The sequence below is a fragment of the Lissotriton helveticus genome, chromosome 3_1, assembly GCF_964261635.1.
Source record: "Lissotriton helveticus chromosome 3_1, aLisHel1.1, whole genome shotgun sequence".
NCBI lineage: Eukaryota > Metazoa > Chordata > Amphibia > Caudata > Salamandridae > Lissotriton > Lissotriton helveticus.
The window spans coordinates 1,724,567,471-1,724,579,574 of record NC_136061.1 but is presented as its reverse complement, the minus strand read 5'-3'; the positions used below and the strand labels follow the sequence as shown (position 1 = coordinate 1,724,579,574).

The window sequence follows — 12,104 nt, the reverse complement described above, 5'->3', positions numbered from 1 at the left end:
AGGAGGTTATTCTTGAACAAGAAAACTATGTAAAAGTAACGCTAAATGGGGTTTCCACTGTTTAATTTAATAAAAGGTTATACAGACAGTGGAAAGTGCTAGTCACTGAGAATGTATTCAATTATGAAAGAACTACGCAATATGTCCTTCTCTTGATGGAGGCTAGGCACTAAAAGCACCAAGTCGAAACCTTCATGCTGTTAACGTTGTATGAAGAAACCCAAAACTGGGCATTGCTAGTTATGATACACCTATTGCAATATGGCTAGGCCCATTTAATTCACCTGCAACTGTAAGTATCCACTTTTTAATGACTTGCAAATTTTAGTAAACCCTACACAAACGCACATATTGGTACACACATGCTATGTACCGACATACGATCACTTGCCACATTTTATATTGCACCTTACTGTCACCATTTTACAACAGAAATTAACTTCTGAAACTTTTTTTATTCTGAAATGTTTTATTGATTATTGTAAGAAAATGTTCATAATGCTTTGCATCTGAAATGTAATGGGGATAGGCAATACTTAGAATGACCATTTAGTGGCAGGTGGATGAGAAGGGTATGCACGTCCGTATTTAGGCTCTAACTAGATCTCCCTTTATTATGTTTGTAGATGAAGGGAAGCCCTTTATTTTAAAAGTGTACCCAAAACAAGCAGTAAAGAGTAAGAAAAAAAACTGAGCAACTAGCAAATGTAGTTTAAATGGCAAAGTAGGAAGAGTCAAGACAACTTTACATCAAAATGGCAAAGGTATTTCCCACAGCTGAAATAAATAAATATTAGTGAAAGGCTACAAGAATGTACTTTTTTTTTTAAAAACACTTTAATAAGGCGGTTTCACAAACTATACAATATGTTGGGGGAAATGATTTCAGTGAAGTACAAAACATTAAATTACAGAGATGTCCAAAACAAAAATAGCGTGTTTCTCCTATTTGAATAACCACCATTTTCATTCTCTTGGTCGTCACACCTCTGGCCAGATTCCAAAGGTACAAAAAAAGATATCCAATACTTAATGGGATGGAAGAACATCTCACTAAAGGGCAGACATCACTATGTTCTGAGATCAAGTCTGTAAAAGCAATATATAATAACAATTCAAGACTGCAGAGAATCACACTCATTCGCGCTGCTCCATTTTTACTTTGGGTGGTTTCAAAAAGGTCCTGTTTTTCTTCTCTTTTTTCCCTTTTGTATGTTGAAAGCTTCGCCAGCTGTCCACACGCCCATCTCGACTTTCCTATAAAAATCATGAATTCAATACAGAATTAAACCCTTCACAAAATCAAGATCTGTTCTAAAGCAATTACTTAATATTTTTATTTTATTTTTGTTGAGCAGAATCCCAGATTAAGTATATATACAAATAATACAGTACGAGTGACAATGGATACCTATTAATATAGAAAGGAAGCAAATATACAGACACAATACAAGTATAAAAAAGCGCATCACAAAAATTAGGACAGTCGAGCCATTAAAAACGACAATGATAAAATACCTAATAGCAATAAATAAAGTGCCATCATGCCACGTTAATTCTCCACTCATACAATTTCTTCAACGGTTGCAATAATATAGAGTACAAATGCAATAGCAGCAATGAACAAAAAAAAATTAAGCTTCTCAAGCCAGCTCCATTATAAATAACAATATTAAGAGCAAAACAGCCCTCATCCCTGTGACTCTCAATAAACAGATAAAGGAATGACAGTACCATATAATAGAATATTCAAATGTAAACATCATGCCTCCCTATCCTTGTTTAAAACCTGCAGATCGCCAGAATCTGCAACACTGTCCTCAAGCAATCACCAGTTGCATTGCACCGAGTCAGGGCCCACCTTTTCCACTGAATCCAAAAACTGCCATGAAGCCTTAAATCTCTCTAAGCCCCCCAACCGTCTTGCATATACCTCCTCAAACATTTTCCTCCTAAGCATTTTATTGAGCCAATCTTTGTATGTTGGCACTCTTGATGTTTTCCACTTCAGTAGAATCAATGAGGAAACAAAGATTATCGATATAAACACTTATCCTCCCTTGCCAATACTAGAGCCCTCACTCTTTCTAAAGAACTCAAGGAATGCCACACAAGCATTTGTATGTCCCCATTGGCCGGCAACGATGATCCTGCTGAAACAATTTTCGTTTTATAAAGATGGAGTATCACTAACAGGTTTTTGTCCTAATTTCTGAGTGAATCTAAAATTTGCCATAATGTTACTTTTAAAATAATTTGTCCTGACAGTTAAAAGCTATTTTCACGCCAAGGAAGAGCTGAATAAAATTCCTAAATAATTACCATTTTGTACATTCTCTAGTACTGTGCTTCCCATCATATGAGTTTTAGTTTTCGGAATTTCGTGGCCCATGCCATAAAAAATGATTTTCCATAGTTGATTTTAAGATCTAATGGATACATATAGCTTAAAAACCATCCAATAATATTTGCAGACCGTTTGCAGTGCGCGCAATGAGTACGGCATTGTCCACATATCATAAAATAGGAATTTGGTGCTTCCCGTATTAGGAATGTATTTCCCTAGTTTAACCAAACGTTAAGCACTGCCATTTATAAATAGCAGGAATAAGATGGGACAAGACAGCATCCCTGCTTAACTCCTCACATAGATTTTCAAAGGGGGGCGGGGGGTTGACTGCTTTCAGACTACTTCCAGTTTGTGATAAAAAAACAGGGTGAAACCCATGGGTGATCTGGGAAAGGAGTAGCCGTACTTGAAAATTAGACAAAGTTCTAAATTCAGCAAGGGATCATTGGTGTAGAAGCCTCAAGGTGTGACCAAATAAACTAACTGTGAAATAAACAAATATTGAAAATGAGTAGGAGAAAATAGCCTTTTGTGACGACAATGGCAGATTTACAAAGCAGGATACCATTACGTCCGCTAGAACCTTCTAGTTGCGGGGATATATATGTTTTGCATGTTCTCGAAGAACCCGACTTAACCAGAGCCAACAACTGAACTGCACCTTACAACGGTTTTTCATTGTGTACCAGGTATACTGTAATTCATATAGTAAAATATATAGAGTGAAAAATGGGATTCAAAGAAACCTATGAATTTCTGAAACAGACACCAGAGTTTGAGCAGTAGCTATCCGACACGTCTGAATTTGTGGGTACCCATACTACCATGTGATTCAGAGGGCATTTATCAAAAGGTCTTATTTCTTACACGCTGCCTTACATTTGGAAGGCACAAATACAGATAAATACAATTGGTAATAACAAATGTTCCACTATTCCGTATTCACACGTCTCCTACCTATAAAAATGGTACCACCCTTGTGTAGGTAGGGCTAGTGCCCATACTGGAAAGGCCCTAAAACACAACATGAAAACATTAAATTTTTCCACTGAAAATGAACCCCTTTTTAGGTTTTCTTGCACAGCACTTGCGCTGTGCTTGTGAAATCTATTGAATTAAATATATCCTAAAAGCGGCTTACATCCTGCACCTCGCTTTTCATTGGTTCCTGTGCTTGCCACTTTATTTTCCTCCATTTCTATTGGCTGTAGCATATTGTTTCCTGTTGTTCCTGGTGTGCTTCTTTCATCAGTTTCCCGACGCCAAAGTACTGTTTCCATCCGTTTTTGAGAAACTTTTAAGGTTTTGCATGCACAGCACTTGTTCTATTTTTTGTTTCCCATTATTTAAATAATATCACTCTATATCGGCCACTTCTAGGTCTATCAAGACAACAACTTTTGTAAACCATCCTAGTTATGTTTAGCCTGCACGGTGCATGAGCTGTGTTGTTTACGCAATCTCCCCGTGGCTGCATGCATTTCAATTATGTGTGTTACGCCTCACAGATTGCCTTTATCGAGCATGCTTGAAATGCGTGCAGCCTAGGGGACATTACATTAACAAGCACAGCACAAGAGCTTATTTTAATGTTTAGTCTATACAATTCTTGCGCTGTGCTTGTGCACTAATCTCTCTGCAGCTGCATGCATTTCAACCTTGATTGTTTTTATTTTTTTCAGAAAGCTATCAACAGTTGGAAATAGAGATGGGGCAATAGATCTAGCTACTCATCCGAGGTTAGGCGTTTTGAAATCTGACTTGAACATGAACAAAAATAAAAAAATGTATCTTCATTCTCCGTTCATGGGATCGGATGTCTTTGTGTTACTTGGTTTTATGTGAGAAGGTCCGGGTTGAGGGAAAGCTTCTAGTGTGGAACTAGGGATAGTTCCAACAGGGTTGAAAACAATGGGTGCAAGCCCATGATGGACCTATAATCATCATTGTAAGAGATGTTTGCCTGAGTATCCTGGCCACTATTGGAAGAAGAAGAAAAACGTAAGCAAATATTCCTGACTAGTACATCCAAAGAGCATTGCACTTGGATTGTTGATGTGGATATCTGCTTACGAATTCTGGGCATTTTGTTGCAAACAGATCTATTTGTGGGAACCCCATTTTTGAAAGTATGGTAGAAGGTCCTTCTACCATACTTTCAAAAATGGGGTAGAATTCCCATTTGTGGCTTGTTGCTGCGTCCTGCTTAGAAAATCCGCAATTTGACTGCTTGTCCGCCGGATATGTTCTGCTAGAAGGTAAATTCTGAGATGTATTGCTAATCTCCAAATTTTCGGTGCTGAGAAAATTGGAGCGAGTGCGTCCCCCCCTGTTTTTGTATATAATATATATATAATACATAGTTGTCATATTGTCTGTTCGAATTAGGACAACTTTGTGTTGTAGACGAAGTAGGAAGGCTTTCACTGCTGGGTGAAGAGCTTGCAGCTCTAGGTGATTGATATGGAGATCCCTGTGTTTGTGGTCCCACACCCCCTGAACTGTGAGGTTTCGGAGATGTGCACCCTTACCAATTAGGAAAGCACCTGCTGTGAGAATTATGTGCGGAACTGTGTCTTGAAACTGATGCCCTTTAGATACATTTTGCAGATTCCACATTTGCAGAGAGTGATGTGTGAGGCTGTCTACCAACACAAGATTGTGAAGTTGACCCAGTGACTGTCCATTGATATGAGAGACATTCTTGGAAAGGTCCAGTGTAGTCTGGCATGTGGAACTATTGAAATTCAAGATGCCATCATGCCTAGAAGCAGAAACATCTTGGCTGGGATTTGACTCTCTGTTTGAAACTGTTGAAATAATGTCACTATGCTGTGTATTCTGTCTGCATTTGGGTATGCCAATGCTGAATGTGTGTTGACATGCCTCCTAGGTATGACTGTATGGTAGCTGGTTGTAGATGTGACTTGTGTAGGTTGATGGTGAACCCTAGTTGATGTAGTAAGGTTAGGGTTTGTTGAGTATATTCTTTGCAAAGATGGAGGCCGTTTGCTTTTATTAACCAGTCGTCTTAATATGGAAAGACATGTATGTTTTGGCTGCATGGATGTGCTGCCACTACTGCTAGACATTTTGTTAATATCCTCGGTATAGTGGTAATCCCAACGGGAAGAACCTTGAATTGATAATGGTTTCCTTGGAACTGAAACCTCAGATATTTTCTGTGTGAAGGATGAATAGGTATATGGGAGTAGACATCCCTTAAGTCCAAGGCAGCCATGACATCTCCTTTCTGCAGCAAAGGAATGATCTCCTGAAGTGTGACCATATGGAAATGTTCTGATGCAATGATTTAGTGGTCTGAAATCGAGAATGGGTCGCAGCGACCCATCTTTTTTGGGAATAAGGAAGTATAGTGAGGATACTACTTTTCCCTGAAACTGTTTTGAACTGGTTCTTTTGCGCCTTTTTGAATTACAACTGTTATTTCTTGTTGTAGGATAGTTTGATGTTGAATGGATAGTTCGTGTTTGCGAGGTGGGATATTTGGAAGAGTAGTAATGGGCTCCAGACAGTAACAATGTTAGATTATATCAAAATGAATGGAGAGAAAACAGAGCTTATGCTCCTTGGCAGCCCCATTAACACCACCATCAACCCATTTTGGCCCCCTTGCCTGGGACCTGCCCCTTGCCTAAAGATACGATCAAAAGCCTGGGCATCTGGCTAGATAAATCCCTTAATTTCAACTGCCACGCAGCTAAACTCTCAGCCACCTGCTTTGGCCTACTAAGACTCCTGCGTAAAATCCTTCCTCTGCTACCTTTTCATGCACGACAGATAATGATCCAGAGTCTGATTCTATCTCATCTGGACTTCGGGAAGGCCCTATACCTAGGTGCAACCCAGACAACCCTAAACAAGCTACAGATCATTCAAAACTGTGCAGCCAGAACTCTTCTCCATATCCCCGCCGACTCCCAGTCAAACCCAGACTGAAGGGCCTCCACTGGCTCCCAGTGAGGGAAAGGGTCGAATTTAAAGCAATGTGCATCGCTCACCGAGCCTTCTGAGGAACAGGTGCTATCATTAACCAATCTCTGATAACCGCCTATCATCCAAACAGACAGCTCAGATCCTCTTTCCTAGCCGTGATACCTAGGTTCAAGAGAGCCAGGTGCGGAGGCCGCTCGTTCTCCCACAATTCGGCCAGGCTCTGGAACTCCCTCCCCCCTCAGATCAGAGCCTAAATTACTCACCTTCCGTAAACTCCTAACAACCCTGCTTTTTAACAAACCAGAATAGCTTGAACTGTTTTAGTTATAAGCATGATGTCTGCAGCGCTAGGACGCCTGAGGGTAGCTACCACGCTTTATAAATGGTCTTTTCATTTCATTTCAACATCCATTGATCTGTTGCGATGGATTTCTGAATAGGGAGAACGTTTTCTAGATGAACCCTGAAGGTGTCGAGTGGTTTGGAGGAATGGTAAAGAAGTCATTGCCTGGTATATTGCTCCCTCGACTTTTTCCTTTAAAACTGTTTCTCAGTAGGAACCACTGTAAAATGTTTTTGGAGTGGAGCTTTGTCCCTTGTTTTTGTATGCTGATCATGTATTGTCTGACGAGGCAAATCTTGCTTATAACTGGGCCTACAAAAGGAACTACGTATGTGCTTGTTTGTAAAGCCTCCATTGATTTTGCGACCTCCAAGTCTTTTCATTGTCTCATGGGCCGTGTCCACTTGAGGCCCGAAAATATGTTCTTTATCAAAAGTTAGGTTTAAAATAGCTTTTTCTCAGGCCAAAATCCATGTATGCCTACGTAAAAGGTTACTAATATTTATACCTCTAGCACTGGTGTCGGCTGCATCTAATGCACATTTAATGGAATTCCTGGTAATGCGTGTTCCCTCATTAACAATTTCCTGCCCCCTTTTCCTGTGTTCCTCTGGTAGGTGTTGAAGGAGCCCCTCCATTTCGTCCTAGTGGGCTCTTTCATATCTAGCTAATAGAGCCTGGCTGTTGGCTATGCTTAACCAATGGTTAGATGCTTGTACAGCTACTCGTTTCCCAGAAGCATTTATTAGTTTATACTCTCTCTGGAGGTGGTGCATCTCCTGATGTTTGGGAGTTAGCCCTCTTTCGTGTATTAGAGACTACCAGAGAGTCTGGAGTTAACAGACCTCTAAGATACGTAGGATCTGATGGTGCAGCCTTATATTTGTCAATGTGTGGTGTTATGACTAGCTTTGATAGGATCTTTAAAAAGGTTGATGCTCGACATCATGCCCTTAAGTGATTAGCATTGTACCCCCCTCTGAGAATTAGATAAAGTTTTGAAAAGAAAATCCTCCTCTATTGTGTCCCTATATAAAGCGACCTGATGGAAAGCTGCTGCGCTTGATATTAAATCGTGATAAGTAGAAGCATCCTCAGGTGGTGATGGTCGTGTGGGATAGAGATCACGGTCTGTATCACCTTGTGGTTCAACATAGTCATCCCAAGCATCTCTGGGGTGTGTGTTTTGTGGTATATCCTCATCATCCTCTATTATGGGTGACTGCCTCAGATAATTGTGCGGAGTGAGATGGTGGAGTAGATGGTAGGGGTGGTGTGTGTGGGTTAGGTGAAGTTAGAATAGGGATGTGTAATGGGCTACGGGCAGCATCCTTCTTAGGAGGTTGTAGAGTAACGTCCAAAACCTCTTGGAACGATGACTGTTTTTGATATTTTTTTCATGTACATATATATATTATTTTTTTTTAGAACAGTGAAGTTTTGCTGGTTGAAGCACTATTTTCTTAGGTCCAGGATGATCTGGAGCGCTTTTTGCTTCAGGTCAAGCTGTTCTTGCATTAGATCAAGGATCAGCTCCAGTGGAGATTTAGGTTAGTAAACAAAGCATTTCGGGGGTGTAAGCTTTGGTTTAGTTGGAGCTGTGGTCAGATCCGAAATGGTATGTTTTTGTTTTGTATTGGTGCAGAGACCGATGATTGAGGGGCTGTAGATCCAGATGTCCCCCCCTGCTGGAGGCTGAACTTTCGGAGCAAAGCTGGAGGGCGGGGCTTCAGAGTTATTTTTTCCGGGCACGCCATGGCCTTTTTGCTGTGGCGAACTGTGAACAGTTTTTTCGGTCGGAGCCGATAATTTGAGCTTTGGATCAGGGGTAAAGTACTCGCTGTCCGATGCTCCTGTGCCAGCTGAAGGATGGCATAGTCCTCATTGGATTAGGACTCTGTATCAGAATCATGGAAAGATAGTGATTCCTCCTGCGGTGCCAAAGCTTCCTCAACTTCCTCCTGTTGTCGACGGAAGATGCCCGGTACACCGTCCGCTTGCCTACGCTGCATTATTTGGCTTTGAGCACATCAATCTCGAAGAGACTTTTTTGATCTGAAAGACTTGCCGGCTTCACAGCTTTCATCTTTTAGAAACTGGCGAGAGACATAGGCTGCAAATGGAGTGTTGGTCAATATGGGGATACTAAGAGTGACCCTTCGGACAGAAGCGGAACGGAGTTCGTTCCATTAGCAGGTCATTCGCCAAAGGACATTGGAAATGGAGAAAATGAGGCCTGGCCGGGTTCGGCCTGTGAAAGCGAGCTGTAGACCCGTTACGTAGAAGGGTGGTCCCTCAACACAATGAAACTATGCGATTGAAACAATACTGTCGAGTAGAGTTCTACTAGATTTGTTTTTGATTTTTTTTGTATCTTTTATGGTTTCAAAATACAAACAAACATGAGGGAGGACCATCATAAGTACAAAGAGTCCGACATTCCATAAGAATAGAAAGCTCGAAAGTAACCCAGCAATTCAACGAGGCGCAAGGTCCCTGTTCTAAACCTGCCGCTGCAATATCAAGCTCCCTCAATCAGCATACTATCACGCAGGAAATCAAGGGCTCTAGGTCATCAATCAGCACCTCATGCAGATTCGCCCTCCGTGTCTAACTACTCCCAACCCCCTCTCTCAGCTTCTCATAGGGCCAGTTCGCCCGCCTCAACTTCCTGCAGTAGCAGCTTCCTGACTCCCACCCACTTGGCAATACAGATCCCGCAGACCACCACTTTGAAGGCATCCCATTCCAGGGCAGTCGTCGTGGCAGAGCCCACATTCTCCGCAAAGTAGTGCTCTACCCCATCCCCGCGCGAAAGACCTGATCCTCTAACATCTCCGGACACAATCTTCAAGTCGGAACCCTAGGACGCTCCGCCACCCAACAGAAACTTACCAACAACGGATTATGATCCGATATGGTACGCGTTAAGTACTCGCTGCAAGCGATACCAGAACGATACTACACAAAATGGCGTCCAACCGCACGTGCAAGGCATGCAAGGCCGAGAAATACTAGTAATCTCTTTCGACCGGGTGCTGCGCTCGCCAAACATCTATGAGTCCCCAGCTATCTTGCCATTGGGCCCGAACCTTGGCCAGTCTATTAATCGGAACCGTGGGTAGTGGAGGATGGGATCTGTCCATGGTTACATCGACAACGGAGTTAAAGTCTCCCCCATCAATACTGGCGTCGTGAAATAATCCGCGAGGGCAGAGGATAAAGTCTCCAGGAAGGACGCCTGTTCTACGTTAGGAGCATAGACACAGCAGAGGGTCACCTCCCGCCCATAGAGGGGGCCTCTAACCGCGACATAGCCGCCAGCGGGGTCTATCAATTGATCAATCATCTGAAAGGGGACTCCAGCCCTGATCCAAATCAGAACCCCCCGTGCAAAGGCTGAATAAGTGGTGTAAGAAAGCTGTCCTCGCATCTGCGCTGCAGTGCAAGCCCCTCTGTCTTAGTCAAATGCGTCTCCTGTAGGAAAGCCACCTGCGCGCCCCTACGCACCAAATAGGAGCGAACCCTATATCTGCTCTACATGGAATGCAATCCCCGAACATTCCAGGTCACGCATCTCACATCAGGTAACGGACCCATAACAGTGATGCAAAAACCACACACAATAGTCCCCCCCTGTGTGCCAGGTGGTGGGCCCACCATGCAAATGCACAATACTCAATAGCTCCACATTCTTGGTTAAGCGCATCAGCAAGCAATTTCCCCCAAACAATCCTACCCCATCCAATACATCTCCCTCCCCACCAAGAACAGGCACCAACATAGTGAATCCCATCCAGCTTCATCGCAGTCCCCATACTCGCCCCGAGTGGGCAACAGCAGTCAAGGCCCACAGTCCACGCTCCCTCCGGCTCAGAGCGGTGTGCAGCGTTGATCAGGGGCACTGCCAGGGAAAGGCCCCGTCCTTATCGTGACGTCCCGGCGGGGTTGTGTGCATTCGTACAGGTTCCCCCCATGCAGGGCCTCAGACCCCTTAGTCTGCTGCCGCCCTCACAAAGCTCTTCCCGTATATCTGCAGGCAGGGGCGACCCGGACTCAACGCAGGCCTGCACGGGAGGGCAAGCACAGGTCCGCCACCCGTTACTGTGTGGCTGCGCTCAGCCTGCAGCCCACAAGACCATTCAGCTGCCCCGCCGCCGCAACCATGCGGCCTCGCTCCAGGGTGCAATGCGCTCAGCGATGTGCCACCAGGGCGCCACCTGCACCGTCGTCCAGCGGTCCTCTACAGGGGAGGCGCCAACCTAAGTGCTGCCATGCAATCAATTCAGCCCCGGGGCACACTCAGTCATTTTCACTGGCACCCTCGCTGACCACCAGGGCCCCCCAGATCGATCATGCCTCCGGTCTGCGGACCTCGCAGGAGCATGGGGGTCAATGGGAGCAAACCCCGGCATCCGCTGGTCTCCTGTCCCCAGTAAGGCCCTCTGCCACAGCCCCACCTGCAGGGTCTAGCGCTCACGTCTTCGCCCTTATTCAGGCCAGGGGCGAAGTTGTCCACTCAGGCCGGCCGCACCTTCCGCTCTGCTCCGGAGCCCTTCAGCACCCTCCGCAATCTCGGAGGATCGAGCCACTGGTCCCGGTCCTCCAGCGCCCGCGGTGTCCTCGACGCCCGCTCACCGCTGTCCGGGGCGTCCCTCCTCCGATCAGCACCGCCGCAGCCACACAAGGCGTTCTCGGGGCTCCACGCTCCAGCTTTCAGCGACTCCCCCGCAGCGGCTCCCCGCCAGCGATCGCGGCAATCAACGCCGACTCCAGTGCCCGGGGTTAGGCGATGGGGGATAGGCGCCATCTAGTGTCGTCTAGCGCCCGGCACCCCCTCAATCGAGCAGCCGTAGCATCCGTTCTATGCCCAGCCAAAGGCAAGTCGCAGCGCTGGTCAACTCCAGGTCGCTCCCAGCACACTGGGAGCCACCTGGGTGGTCAGAAAGATTCTGGGAACAGGAGTAATTCGGGGATCGGGTGCGGAGCTCAGTGCTCACGCAGCCTTTCCCATAGGCTCCTAAGCCACGCCCCGGGAGTTCTACTAGATAACAGAAGGGAGCCCAAAGTAGTCTCAAACCGGAGTGTGAGAGATTACATCTGAACCAGTCGGTGGAAAAAAATCTGAAGATGGTGTTGATGACCATGTGCAGTATTACCAAGTGGAGTCGTCACACAGACTCGTGACTTGAAGAAAACTTCTTGGAACAAAAACAACTTGTAATCATCCGAGCCTGACACAAGATGGTGGACTTGTGTAAAGCATGTGTATCTACAGCCCACAAGCCTTGAACATAACATTAGACGTAGGAGTACACATCTGTTTGGTGGTGCAGAATCAGACAGCGATATGAACTACCCTGTAGATAAGTACATAATAAACATCTGATGTGGTCTGAAATGTAAGATATAGCGGGTGTGTGAATGTTTACTGTTCTCTGTGGTTGTTTTTAA

The 12,104-nt window shown here is 44.7% G+C and overlaps 1 protein-coding gene across 1 annotated transcript in view; it reads right to left on the bottom strand.

Moving 5' to 3' along the window:
* Positions 1–449: 449 nt before the first annotated feature.
* DNAJC8 (DnaJ heat shock protein family (Hsp40) member C8) overlaps positions 450–12,104 on the bottom strand; it is a 222,262-nt gene continuing 210,607 nt past the window's right edge. Inside the window, exon 9 of the mRNA XM_078682509.1 lies at positions 450–1,257. Coding sequence (XP_078538635.1) covers positions 1,138–1,257 — 120 coding nt within the window. The 3' untranslated portion in view covers positions 450–1,137. The remainder of the gene's footprint in view (positions 1,258–12,104) is intronic.